Here is a 15240-nt window from a genome sequence, read left to right as displayed (position 1 = left end):
TTTTCTTGAAGGGAGATTTCTACAGTTTGACAGCAGAATCACGATATTAGTGAGGGCTGTGATGTTTAATATTCCCATTTTTTTGTTCAAAAGACCAAGCTTGTCCATCTACAGCGTCTAAAGATTTAAACTTGGCTAGAGGGCATATTCTAAGTACAACTGGTTAGCTGCTTTAACCAATGCAATTAGCATCACCATAAAAAGCGAAAAGGAGCCCACAAAACTGGAAGAAGAAAAAAAGACACACCCCAGCAGCTAACGGACAACTACTTTCATTCACAGTGCTGATACTTAAACCATGATGGGAGAAATGAATAAAAGCAGAGCTAGGCCACTGCTTTTAAACAATTTCACAACAATCCAGATGATACTTCTAGCCTCTGCTCACGCGTTACAACAGTGAATCAGGACAAGACAGAGATTTGCTAATGTGCATTTAATCACCAAAGGACTGAAGATGGTCTGGGTTTTTATTCTGTAATGTTTCTAAGACTGTGTCCATTAAATGCAAACAAAAAAGGAAGAGGTCTTCGCAGAACAGGAGAAGTGATGCACACTTCATGTTGAGATTGAATTTAAATATTATTCATGGCATATAGCCTAGTCCATGCTCTGGCTGTTTCTATGGCTTAGGCTTCATTGGACTTCCACTTGGCTACATCGTTTGCTAATGCATCATCTGGATTGGGAGCACTTAACAAAGCTTGGATTGAGAGCAGCACTGTGTGGATCTGCGATGCTGGAGACCATTTATCTTTCAAAATATCTAAACATATTCTTCCCAACTTGTCTACATTAGGGTGATAAATTTTGGTCATGAAACGTACTTTAGAAGCTGCCATTGGATATTCTTCTGGAAGAAATAGTTCAAGTTTAAAAGTCCCTCCCTCAAAGGGGGAATCCTGTGGGCCTGCAATGACCACATGAAAATAATGGGCGTTGCTTTCAACTGGTTCTGCTTTTATCTCAGGAACTGGTTCTGCCAGCAAACGCAGGGTTTCCTTGATGATCCTGTGGGGCAGCCAGGCCATCTTGTCTCTCTACTATCTTCTTAGTTTGGTACTTATCAAACAAGAGAAGGCAAGCTACTCTTCTCCCAGTCTATTATCAAACAGGTGGCTAACTAAGACTGCAAGGTCTCTTCTCTGTAAGTATTCCACTATTTCCCTCCCTAACAGAATCAATGCAAGGTCTTTCTGGAAATAGACCACTGTTTCACTCCCTAACAGAATCGGGAGGGTGTCTGACTGGGAATGCAAGGCCTTTCTCCCTCTTGTAAGAATAGTCTAAGGGTAATAGTCTGTTTTTGTTTAAATGATTTTTAACCCTGAGAGGATTTCATCATGAATATTAACTCTTAAGGGGAATATTCCATTCACAAGGAAATGCTATATAACATATAGGAGAAATAAGAGGGAAATTTTTAAGCTATGCAACAATTAGTACAGAAATACAGAAAGAATAGATTTTTTTAAAAGTGGCAGAGGAATATTTTACCTTAATAATAAGGCTCAATGCAGAAAATATACTGTGATGAGAACAGAAACCAGGGACAAGTAGATTGGACTTATTTCTAGCAGCATCGGAAGGGATGCTGCCCTTGGGCAATCCAACAAAATATCTACAGAATTCATGGGCACAGAGAGCTTACAGAGTTATTAGAGATCACCTAATTTAGTGGTACCAAATTTTTTGTATCACAGAAACAAGTTAATCAGAATAATGTTTTTAAAGACAGAAAAAAAATTCCCTTACACCTCATGAATTCAACCCCTTCCTCTTTACCTTTTCCTCAAACCAGTGGCCTCCAAAGTAGGATGTGAATACATTAGAATGTGAGAAAAAAATTAAAACTTTTATTTAATTTTTATTTTTAAAATAATTAACTTTTACTAATATTTATTAATGCCAGAAATAATACTAGCACACTCCAAATATCACATATATTTCTTGAATAGTATTTTATTTTTTTCCAATTATATGCAAAGACATTTTTCTCCCTCCCTTCACTCTACTCTCCCCATGACATCAAGTAATCTGGTCATACATGTCCAATCAAAGCTACACATCAGATTGTATGAAAGGTCTTTGAAGAGAGGAGTAGGAATTCTAAAATATGGTTAGAATGAACAGGGGTTTATCCACTTATTCATTCAAAATAAGAGTAAAGTAAATGAATCTGGTTAAATGAATTTATGCTTAATTCATCTAGTTTTAACATACTAATCCTCAAAAAATGGAACTTCAAACAAAAGATTGAAAATTATACCTATAATTCAAGCAAAAGCAAACAATAATAAAAGGGCAGAAATGACAGTTCTACCCTTCAACAATAAAGAGCTACCCCTATTTACAATGCAATGACAAACTTTTTAGATTTGACAAGTCAGTCAAAAATATTTGAAATTATCAAGATTATTTGAAATACAAATTTACATCTATCATCATTAATAATGAATTTCACTCATATTGCACCAGCTACACAAAATCTTTACTGATAACCCCAATGTTTGATGCCCTCCCTCTCCCTAACAACCCTATATTCATTTTGTATTTTCTTATATAAATATTTATGTATGAGGTCTCGAGAGCTGCAGATGTTCCATTTTTTTGTCTTGTATTCCTAGCACCTACCACAGAGCTTAGTACATAAAAACTTTGTAAAATCCTCCAATGAATGACTTTGCAGTAAATGGGGAATGGTCCCATGAACTCAACTCTATTCCTGTATCACTGAATGAATGAAAAAACACATATAAGCTCTTACTATATGCCACTGAATTCCTTCAAGATCTTGCTAAATTCTACCTCCTATGGCACAAGCATCAACCTTGTGGGCCCCCCCACACACACACAGGCAAAACTCTTAGGTGCAGCTTGACCAGACTAAAAGGTACTTATGCCACAAAAGAGAAAATGACATTATAAGGCAATAATCATCAAAACAATTTAGTACTGGTTAAAAAAAAAAAGTAAGAGAAAACTAGGTGGTGCAGTGGATAGAGTGCCGGCACTGGAGTCAGAGCATCTGGTTTCAAATCCAACCTCAGAGACTTAATACTCACTAGCAGTGTGACCTTAGGTAAGTCACTTAACCCCATTGCCCACTCCCCCTCAAAATATATCAGTGAAACAGAACAGATAAGTAATCAATCATGCTAATAAACACTGGAGAATATAAAGATCTACACAACCCTAATCATGGGCAGGTCAACAGCACCTAGAAACATGAAAAGAAGGAGTGGGAGAAGTTTCAAGCAAAAATATCAGAAGGAGGAACAGCAAAAAAGGATGGAATGTCCACTGGCCAGACTTCAACAAGCCAATTATTTACATGAAGATATTTCAGGTGATGTACCTTTAAGGACTTTAAGAGCTAGAATCTAGAGACAACTCAGCAGAAAGTGGAAAAAAGTTCTTCACTGACATCTACAAACCATGAGGCAAAAGGGGACAAGACCTTCACCTGTGAGCCTCAGTTTATTCTTGGGTAGAATGAGAATCCTTGTACAAGTTTATTAATGAGATTATACAAGATTAGGAGGAAAGCTTCTTATAAAATGTCAAGTAAAATAGAAATCAAATTAAAGTAAGTTATAGAGGCTCCAACCTCATTTTTGTTTCCTTGAGTGGTAGTCACAGAAGCCTGCAGCACAGACCTTGCTGTTCAACTAAAGTAAGAGGGAGCCAAGGTCTCCTTCCAACCACTTGGGTCTCTTCCTACCTCAAGGGGATCTCTGGCCATCAAACCATGCTTGTCTGCTTGTACTCAACCCTGGACGTTCCATCCAGTCTTGCTAGGAATCCAATTCTAACCTTTTGCCCTTAGAATTAAAAGTACTTAACACCCCCCCCCAAAAAAAACCCCACCCTCCTACTTCTTTTGTTTGTTTGGTTTTTTAGGGCAAGGGGTTAAGTGGCTTGCCCAAGGCCACAGGGCTAGGTAATTACTAAGTGTCTAAGGTTGGATTTGAACCCAGGTCCTCCTGACTCCAAGACTGGTGCTCTATCCACTGCGCCACCTAGCCACCCCTACTACTTCTATTTCAATAGTAACATAAATGCATATGTCGTCATGTCCCTCATGTCCTGGTCTGGCCAACTTCTCAATCAGGTCTCTGTTGGGAGCCCCACCGACCTGTGGCAGAGCGAGGAAAGAATTAAAGAGTTATGTGACTGAAGGCTGACTAATAAACAAAGAGAAGGGACTCCGACAAGATGTAAAGGAGAGTCTGATTTATTGAGCTGTGCACAAGCTTATATATTGCAAAAGTCACAAGGTCCCTTCTTTATCTAATCCCCTGAGCACACTGAATACTCCCCTTGTTCTCAGGCCGTGCTATATGTACTGGCATATCAAGTGCATCATAATCACATAACTTACCTTCTAGGAACATAGTATGCTTAGAAAATAACTCCTTAAGCTTCCTGGGATGGAGAAACAAACCAGGCAAAGAGAAGGCTCCTTCCACTGAGATGGTTTATTCAACCATCATGGTCAGAGACCCACTTACCAGTGGTCCTCAACATCTCCCCCTTTCTTTTGTTGAAGCTTAAGGAGATACAATTCTGTTCCACTGGAGCTCATGGTCTAGTTCCAGCAATGGCAACATAGAGGAACAAAGCAACAGGCAAGAAGTACTAATATGATCAGAGGGATCAGAGGTGAAACAAGAGTATAAAATCAATGCATAGGAGACATTTCTTTCAAGAAATTCCAGAGATTCTCAACAATTGCATCTACATTCATATAAAGATACATCATTAATTTGTCCAATGATATTATCCAACGCTTGTATATCCAAATTTACAGAGCTTTTTCCAAATGCTCCCAGAAAATTGTTTTTAACTTTATCCCAATCCTAATCAGATGTATTATATTTTACAGGGGTAACACAAAGAGGTAAATATCTATAATCACATTTCATATTTAATCTATGTTCTAACAGAACAAATTCATTCCCTTCTGCAAGCACTTCTACCTTCACTCTGTCAATCAATGCAAGGAAATCCCTATTAATTCTCTTTTGCTGTAATGCTTTAGATACATTTTTTGCAATTCTATAGCAAATTCAGCAGTTTTTGTTCCCAACTGCAAAGATGTGACTGATACTGCTACTGAGGTGGCAGAAGCTAAAAGCAAAGAAAGCAAAATAATTCCTAGAATAATACACAAGATGCACCTTTTACATCTTCCTCTTTACTAGCTGAGTAAGGATGGAGCTTGATACCAACCCAATGCTTTAACAGGTAAGAGGGTAAAAGGAGTTTGTGTTAGTATAAGAATGTGTTTGTTAGTAACTAAAGATTTATTTATACACTGAACAATTTCACAATTCATATATGAGACATTCCAAAGTTTCCCCGATTATTTGTTTTCGGTGATGACATTCCCTACCAGGAACCCATAATCCTTAGGGAGAAATGCTGATACTGTTCAGTGTTGTTTCATTGGTGTGTGTGTATGCCCCATATGATCATGATTTTTTTTTTAGGTTTTTGTAAGGCAAACAGGGTTAAGTGACTTGCCCAAGGCCACACAGTTAGGTAATTATTAAGTGTCTGAGACCAGATTTGAACCCAGGTACTCCTGACTCCAGGGCCGGTGCTTTATCTACTACACCACCTAGCCGCCCCTCCATATCATCACGATTAAGGATGATGTTACCAGTAGTGGAAAATATTTTCCAGATATGCTGTTGAAATTTGTGGATTTGTGTAGTCTATATGGATTTGACCCAACCCCCGTGTACACACCCACTGTCCCCAAGTCCCAATGAGTGTAGAAATCATAGAGTTTGTGCCATTTGCTTTATAACTCATTTTTGCCATAACTCGTATTCCTGGGCATAAGCGAAATGGCATTCAACTACTGTGGGGTACCTATTTTTCAATGTCCCAAACGTAATATTTAAACAAGGTGTGAGTGGTAGACGACTAGTCCATGCGTAATTGTTGACCATGAAGTTAGTACTGTTCATAATCAGATTAAAAGTAATGGTGCTATATGTTTCGAAGGTATGTCCTACTTGGAGTATATGAGTTACATTTAGTAAGGGAATATATGGATCAGGACCTGACCCATTTGGGGAAAACATATTGGGGGCCTGGTGGATAAACCTGTATAATTGAACACAATAGGGTCAGCTCTAATGATATTTTCTAAAGAGGGGTCAAATATGGGCTCCAGAATCTTTGGGCCAATCATTACTATGGATACTGAGGGAAATTCCTTCCCACATGACTAGGGATAGCCATGGAGGGTTACTCCAATAAGTCCAATGGGTTTCTGTTATCTTTGTTCCCTGAGCCATCTTAATCATCATTGTCATAAATAAGAGTAGCAAACATGGCTTCAGGTTTGTTTGATCACTTGTATGTTTTATCTCTTGTGCCTCCTTGCAGGATGTCTTCTTCTCTCTGTCTTCACTGTAGCTTGTAGACCCTGGAAGCACTCGATACAGGTGAATAGCTTTCTGTGGGATCCATACTGCTGGTTCTCCATTACCTGGGGAAACTTGAAAAAATCCTTGCCCCCAGGTTATTACTTTTCCTGGCCCATGCTAGACATGAGTGACTAGATTTTTCCACATAACATGCTTGTTCCTAGGACCCTCAGGGGCCTTTTTTGATTACTAGGTTTGTTTCTTGTTCTCTACTCCTAGCTTTCTAACTCCAAATTGCTGTTCAGCATAACTTCTGAAGCATTACATGAAAGAAAATTTAATGTATTTAACTTGTTGGTAGGAGTTATACCCTTATCTCCCCCTCCTTTCTTTTGTTTTTGGAGTAGTGTTTTAATATTCCTATGCTTTCCTTAATTCAATTACATGTATTTTCAGATTACTTTGTACAGGGGATTAATAATATTATAGAATTACCCAATTTGAAGAAACAACATTTACTTACCAAGTGCTTTCATATCAAACTTTTCATCTAATGATCACTTTTCTAATCAATTCACTGCCAGATATCGCAAAAGTGGCAGTCTAATGAAAAGTTCAAATTACTGTAACATCATTTAAACATATATCTCAATTTCATGTATACTCCCTTTATTCCCTAGAATTTTGCAACACAGAAAAATTCTAAAGACCAGTTGTTGCTAAAAATCCTTTTTTATAATTACAAGATTTTCTTTATACTTCTCTTAAATTCCAAAAGTCATATTTGTAATAACCTTAAATCATTTTCTTTTTAAAGCCTCCCAAATTTTATCTTTATCAGTGCAATTCTAACTTCTCAATGCTCTAACTTGGAAGAGTTTTCTATCCTTACTGATCAACATTTCATAACATTAGAATATTTGATGTTCTGGGAATTGGAGATTCTCCTCAATCTGAGATATTAAAGTAATATGGACTAATTCTTTACCTTTACTGTTTATCATTATTCACCCACTCCAGATTTTTTCCATTGATTATTAAGTCACCTCCCAAGGTTCCCAAAATCCCAAAATCAATCCTTTTACTTATACAGTGTCAGATCTGCTAAAACCTTCTATCAACATACTTTAACCAATTTCTATACTTTCAAAAACCCCAATTATCTCTATATGCCTTTTCATTTTTCCTTGCAACCCTTTATTCTTTTCCATTAGCTCTTATGATTTTAGTACATACCTCCACATGATTCCACTTTCACAATACATCTTCCATTCAAAGGTTTTAATATTTAACATTTCTAGATTTTAACTGGTATAACTAGTGAAAAATCAAACAGTCACTTAAAAAAAATTCTCACAGCCTAATTAGAATATCCCATATTCTCTTCTTCAAATAGAATAAGCCACATAACTTCTCCCATGGGGGACAGTCCCAAATCTTTCCTGGGGGCTCTTTTGTTTTTATATCCCCAGTATTCCATTAATCTCTGTAATAATTAACATTATTGCAATCTATATTAATAAAATCTTGAAGCTATAATGTTGCCAAATTATTCTGGTAAAAAATTAACTATTTAATTTCCTTTTTTCTGGCATTTCTTTGTAACCAAATTATATACCTTAAAATGTATCCAATTGTCTTGCCTTTCTGGAAATTACTATCCCAAAACTTTCTCAAAATAAGATAACATTTCTTTCCTATGATTTTTAAATTAACATATTTGGTTTTACATATATATATATATATATATATATATGTATATATATGTATATACACTATCTTTCTCCTGATTCTTTTAACACCAAAAAATTCCCTTTTTAGCACTTATAGTACTAAGTCATCATGAAATAATTCTCACTATTATAAATTAGTCCTTTTTCTTAATAAATTTCATTTCAGTTAACTTCAGGGTTGAGAGATAAGAGCCAGAACTGTAAACTGGCAAGCAGCAGAGAGGAGGAAGGGTGGGAGGGAAGCATTCTGGTAGCACAGAATCACAGCAAACAAGTGGGGAAAAGAAAAAATCAACAGCATTTTATCATTTTCTGTATTTTCCCTTTTCCTGTATTGTGTAGTCATCACAACTGCTTGAAAAGTGTAAGAACCTACATCCATGATCCTTATAACATATTCATCAAGGTCTGAATCCTTTGAAAGGATGAGAAAAGCATGCTTACAATCAGTTGTGCAGTTCTCTAAATCCAATTGTTTGATTATTATATCTAATGCTGGGGCTGTTCCTATAGACATCTCAATGACTTCTAGTAGCTGGAAAATAAAATCTGCAAAATTTCTGAACAATTTTGTATAATTATCACTAAAGATTGTTTCTTGTGTTTACTTAGCAAGTGCTTTCATAGTGCCTTTCAGGCAGCCAAAGCACATTGCCCAATGACCCAATAAATCTCAAAAACGTAACCAAAACTAAAAAGAGTAACATTTAACTCAAGTAACTGTAATTATTTCAGATCTAAATTACACACACACACACACACACACACACACACACACACACACACACAGAGAGAGAGAGAGAGAGAGAGAGAGAACTATTAGATAAAAACTATTACAAATTACACAAACACAAACACAGAAACAACTCTTTTGTAAAAAGGTTTCAAATTTAGCAAAGTGAGATTGTTGGACACCCTGGCCGGCACCAAAATCTCAAAATAGAGAAACATTTTTCCACCTCTCCAGGTCAGTAGAGAGATGTAAAATGTCCTGTTGGTGTTTAAATACACACATAGACACATATATTTATATTCTTAACCAACTCACCACTAGACTCATCAATCAATCTGCCTGCAGGGGTATCTGTTCTCTATTTTGTCTCGGCTTTTCCACAGGGAGTGTAGAGGGCTTCAAGCTGCTGTAAGAGGGGCAGCGTGACAACAGAGGAACAGTGGGATAAGTAAGATCAGTCTTTGTCACCATCTCCTGTGTCTTCTCTTTAGACATTTCTACCTGACTCTGAGACCACTTCTCTTATCTCCCCATGTCCTCCTTCTACCTGTGTCCCTGCATTGAACCTACAGACTTCTTTATAATGTGCAGGGTCCACTAGGCATAGTTTTATAACATCATATAATTGGAAATAATGAACAGGGAAATTGTCAGCTCCTACTGAAAAGAAATGTTCTGAGAGCTGTTCCCCAACCACCTTCCACTTTTCTGGATTTAAAGTTCCCTCCTTGGGTAGCCAGGGGGTTGTGATCTCTATCAAATCTAGGAATACTCTTATCTGATTTCTTGCGACTATAAGTCCTCGGTGTTACATTAATTTCAAAAGGACTTTTTTTATACGTCTCTAGGTTGGGCTGCTTTAATTTGAATTTGCCCCATATTTGTTACTAACTTACTTGGGAGGAAAGTGCAAGCAATCACAAAGTACATCATCTGAGCCTTCCCCTTACCTTATCTTGAGATTCCCGGTCATTGTCCAGAACAAAGGGGACTTTTATCTGAAACTAAAGCAGACTTGTGACACCCCCTTAGCCTGATATCAATGTTGTCAGGACCCCACATTGGGCACCAGAATGTTGGGAGCCCCACCAACCTTTGGTGGAGTGAGGAAAGAATTAAAGAGTTATGGGACTGAAGGCTGACTAATAAACGAAGAGACGGAACTCCAACAAAATGGAAAAGAGTCTGAGCCGTGCACAAGCTTATATATTGCAAAAGTCACAAGCTCTCTTCTTTATCTAATCCCCTGAGCACAATGAGTACGTTTTTGTTAATAAACATTTATTAAATGTTAAACATGATTGTACATGTATAACCCATATTAGATTACTCACTGTCATAAGGGGGAGGGAATGGAGGATGATAGAAAAATAAGGAACTTAAAAGTTTTCAAAAAGATGAATGTTAAAAACTATCTTTACATGTAATTGGAAAAAATAAAATAAAATAATATAAAAATTTGTTTAAAATTTTTAGAATAGGGGCATCTAGGTGGCACAGTGGATAAAGCACTGGCCTTGGAGTCAGGAGTACCTGGGTTCAAATCCAGTCTCAGACACTTAATAATTACCTAGCTGTGTGGCCTTGGGCAAGCCACTTAACCCCATGTGCCTTGCAAAAACCTAAAAAAACAATTTTAAAATAGTTATTAAATACCTACTATGGGCTAGATAGTAAGCTAAAGAACTGGGGAAATAAATACACATAATAAGAAAGACAGTCCCTGTCCTCAAGGAGCTTGCAATCTAAAGGAGGAAGACAAACACACAAAAGGAAGTAGAAAAGAGGGAAGTAGAGTTGGTAGAAGGTAACTGATTAAAAAAAGTAGAGAAAAGATTATTCTTGGTCCCTTAATGAGAGGTCCTAGAGCCCATGTCTCTGTTCTCCAGGGTTCAATCAGAGGGGCAGAGGGTATTGATGAGATGTAGGTATCAAATCAATTTGCAGGATAGGGAAATTTCCAAATGATAAGTTTCCTAGGAAAGAAAGTCAAAATGGATGGAGAAAGGGGCAGTGGATAGAGCATTGACCCTGGTGTCAGGAGGACCTGAGTTCAAATTTGACTGCAGACACTTAATAATTACCTAGGTGTGTGACCTTGGACAAGTCATTTAACCCCACTGCCTAGAAAAAAAATTTTCTTAAATGAATGGAGAAGTCCAAAATTAGTGCATCTATAGCATCTATAGGGAGATCAGGTAGTCTAAAGGGAAGACATTTAATGAACTAGAATAGTAGAAAAGTAACAATAGAACATTTCTATTATAAACCTGGGGCACAGTTTCCTACAAATACATTCCCCTAAGGAATCCGTATAGAAGAACACACAAGAAAGGAACATATGTGACATGTGTTGGGGGCCCTGCTGACCAGCGGCACAGTGAGGAAAGAATTAAAGAGTTACGTGACTGAACACTAACTAATAAATAAAGAGACAGGACTCTAACAAGATGGAAAAGAGAGTCTGATTTATTGAGCTGTGCACAATCTTATATATTGCAAAAATCACAAGGTCCCTTCTTTATCTAATCCCCTGAGCACAATGAGTGCTGTCCTTGTTCTAAAGCAGTGCTATATGTATTGGCATATCAAATGTGTCATCACCACATAACTTCTCATCTTCAGAAACATAGTATGCTTAGAAAATAACTACTTAAGCTTCCTGGGATGGAGAACCAAACCAGGCAAAGAGCAGGTTCTTTCCACTGAAAGGGTTTATTCAACTATCATGGTCATAGACCCACTCACCTGTGGTCCTCAACAGATCTCCTTTGTCTTACGACCACCCACACCCTATGATGACATACAGCAAATGTAAAACTCTATACTTAAACAACAGCGTAGTATTTACTTAATATGGTAAATACTGCTTAACGACAATTTGTGGGTCTTTAAGTTTACATTTCTTATTGGTGAGAAGAATATATCTTTCAATGATTTAAAGGAGACATCAGATTTTGAAGAAAAAAGTTGTATCCAATAAAGCAAAACCACAATATAGTAAATAAAATAAGCTACATATGACTAAAAACTGAAATTTCTAAAAATTGCATCCACAGATGTGATATGTGAATTAAATTAAATAACAGTTTGAGGAAAAAGAGATGGGAGGAAACTATCCAAAGAATTTAAGCTGACATTATTTATAACTAGCTTATTTAATGAACTTTTAAGCAGCAAAAATTTAAATAGTATAAAACAAAATTCAAATAGAATGCTCATTTTTACTCATGAAAGCATGCTCTCAAGTATCTGGAAGCAATTTCAGGCAAGTCACCTAAAGGATTTCTCCAATGTTTTACCTTAACCTAGAACTGTAATTGATGGGTGGAAGTGAATGCTAAATGATTTGAAATACCAAGCAATACAAAAGAGAACAATTAGATCAAATTAATAAAATACACCATGGTCTCAGTAACAAAAATTCAGACCTTTTTAATGTCTTCAGCCTGGACATAAAAAAAATGTTTTGAAATTTTTTTTTAATTTTTTTTTTAGGTTTTTTTTCAAGGCAAATGGGGTTAAGTGGCTTGCCCAAGGCCACACAGCTAGGTAATTATTAAGTGTCTGAGATCGGATTTGAACCCAGGTACTCCTGACTCCAAGACCAGTGTTTTATCCACTACACCACCTAGCCTCCCTGAAATTTTTTTACAATGAGAAAACACAGTGTCTTATATCGTATCTTATAATTTATTTCTATTTAGGGGCAAATTTTTAATTATCCAAGAAGTTCCCTAATGCCTCTTGATCTCCCGGAGCTACTCCCCTTTCTACAGTACTCTTAAAGACTAAATTAGAGAGTTCAGTGGGTAAAACACTGGTCCTGAAATCTGGAGGACCTGAGTTCACTTACCAGCTGTGTGACCTTGGTGAGCAAATCACTTTAACCCTGATGGCCTTAAATCCAAAGTCATCTGCAGTTGTCCTGATTTATATCTGGCTCTGGATGACAAAGTGTGGCTGGACAGCACCCCCTCATTCAAACCTAATTCATGAACATGTCATGGCATCTCCTCCCTGATGTCATGGTCTTCTTTGAACACAAAGGATAAAACATCACCCTTATCTTACTGATGAGAAAGAGGTCAGATGATTGACTTGGCAAGATGACATGAAGTGTGGTCTCCAACAAAGATTAAACTCAGGTGACCTGACTCCAGAGGTCACTGATCTTGTCTTTCCATTTCCAACTCAGTGCTATCTCTGTTCAAAGTAAGCAGCTTGGTCAACAGGCATTTATGAAGCACCTACTTTGATGTGACAGGTACTATACTTAACCCTGGGGAAGGCCAAAGAGCTCCTGTCTCATGGGGCTCCCAGTCTAATGGCATATAAAAGGATGGGAGACAACATGATGAAAATTAAGGACAAACAAGATAATAGGATAAACTGAAAATAATTACACAAAGTATCCTTAAGGAAGGACCAGAATAGTGGTGGGATTTTATTGGAGACTTGAGAAAAGACAAGGAGGTAGAAAATTCCAGTTCAGTGGGCAGCCAAGCACATCCTAAACAGTTAGCAATAGTAGGTGATGTGTTTACTTCTTAAGACTTAGGGCTGTTAACATCTTCAGTCACAAAAAAGAATCATCTCAAGAGAAAAACAATGAAAAATCTTTATATTCATGTAAGAGGGATGCATTTCAGAACACCAGCTGTCTGTGACTCAAGACAGCCATTTCACTGTACATATAACATTGCTCTGCAGCTGGATAACCCCACTGCCAAAATAAGCTGAGATCATTCATATGAAGACCTAGAGGCAAAACATTTCTTTTAGGTTTTTTTTTTTTTTGCAAGGCAAATGGGGTTAAGTGGCTTGCCCAAGGCCACACAGCTAGGTAATTATTAAGTGTCTGAGACCAGATTTGAACCCAGGTACTCCTGACTCCAAGGCCAGTGATTTATCCACTATGCCACCTAGCCACCCCAAAACATTTCTTTCAAGTACTTTAGATGATTACCTTTTCCAAGCATTCAAAACCTGAGGGATAAGCACTGGACCGGGGATTTCATTAGGACAAGGAACTCCTTAAATGAGAAAATCCGACTTACTAATATAGCTCAGCACCTTTTCTGCAACTTAAAAGAGTATGAGAGGACTGCCTAGGGCCCTGAGAGGTTAAATGACTTTCCCAGGGTCCCAGTAAATGGCAGAGATGGGTGAGACTTGAACCTAATTAGGTTTTCCTGGCTCTAGGGGCCAGTTTTCCTTCCACTATGTCATTCAAAATGTGCTATTTCCTAGCAAATTTATTTTTATGTGCCATTGTTTCTACCATTCAAAAGAACTGATTCAATGTTTTTAATATTGTAAAGTTGAAAAGACTAAATACAAATTAAATCATTCATACCAGTGAAATAAAGCTCATTAAGAATCTGAAAAGACCCATTCTCTAGAGCAGTGGCAGTGTCAAAAAAAGGAAGAGGGAGTATGGGGGAGATAACAACACTATGATTGAGGCTGATCAGACCACCACAGGTTGGGCATATATAGTCCATATGAACCCCTGGGGTGGGTAGTCTATACTGATGTGCCTCAATTCTGCCTTCCTCATAGGGTGCAGACCCCTCACTGATAAGGGCACATCATGCTGGGCGGTCCTGTGCCAGTGTCTCCCATGTGGTACAGTCAATTCTAAACTTCTTTGATGAGACCTTCCGGGAGTCTCTATCACTCCTTCTGCCGCCCCCGCGAATGCTTGCCCTGGATGAATTCTCCATAAAATATTTTGTAGGGCAAGCATACACTTGGCATTCTAACACCTCCTTGTAGCTGCACTCTGAGGTAATGTTGGAATGCTGGCGGTTTGTCTGGTATCCTCTCCTGCCAGGTGATCTTCAGAGGCAATTTATTTTATTTTATTTGCAAGGCAGTGGGGTTAAGTGGCTTGCCCAAGGCCACACAGCTAGGTCATGATGAAGTGTCTGAGGGCAGCGCTCTCTCCGCGTGGCGCTGGCAGGCTGCCCAGGTGTCCCAGGTGTTGGGCAATGCCGTGGGCACAATGGCTCTGCAGAGCTCCTGTTTACTAGTCAGTCTCATACCCCTTCTCTCCCAGATCTTCTTTGGGAACCTTCCAGATCCTGAGCTTAGCTCTGGCCACGCCCCTTGGCCTGGGGTGGGGGCGGGGCAAGGCTAGACACGCCCCCCTCTGGGAGTCCCAGTGGTTCCCCGGGTGCCCGCCCCAGCCCCTCCCTCCCGGGCTCCTGGACCCGCCCACGCCACGCCTAGCCCTCCCCTCAACGAATCAGCAGCGAGCGTGGGACACGCCTCCACTACGCCCCGCCCCTTAGCTCGGCACGTGGGTCTTTTGCTCCATTACTAGTCTTCTTCGATGACGCCAGACATTGACGTCACAAAGGGGCAGACAGACGTGGCTTTA

At 38.4% G+C, this 15240-nt stretch overlaps 1 protein-coding gene across 1 annotated transcript; it reads right to left on the bottom strand.

The window, feature by feature from the left end:
• Window positions 1-421: 421 nt before the first annotated feature.
• On the bottom strand, window positions 422-1031 carry LOC141519904 (ubiquitin-conjugating enzyme E2 N-like). Its single transcript, XM_074231868.1, has one exon. The coding sequence runs from the start codon at window positions 1029-1031 to the stop codon at window positions 630-632; it is 402 nt and encodes a 133-aa protein (XP_074087969.1). The 3' UTR covers window positions 422-629.
• Between the last annotated feature and the right edge of the window lie 14209 nt (window positions 1032-15240).

The sequence above is a fragment of the Macrotis lagotis genome, chromosome 4, assembly GCF_037893015.1.
Source record: "Macrotis lagotis isolate mMagLag1 chromosome 4, bilby.v1.9.chrom.fasta, whole genome shotgun sequence".
NCBI classification, from domain to species: domain Eukaryota; kingdom Metazoa; phylum Chordata; class Mammalia; order Peramelemorphia; family Peramelidae; genus Macrotis; species Macrotis lagotis.
This window is presented reverse-complemented; position numbering and strand designations above follow the sequence as displayed.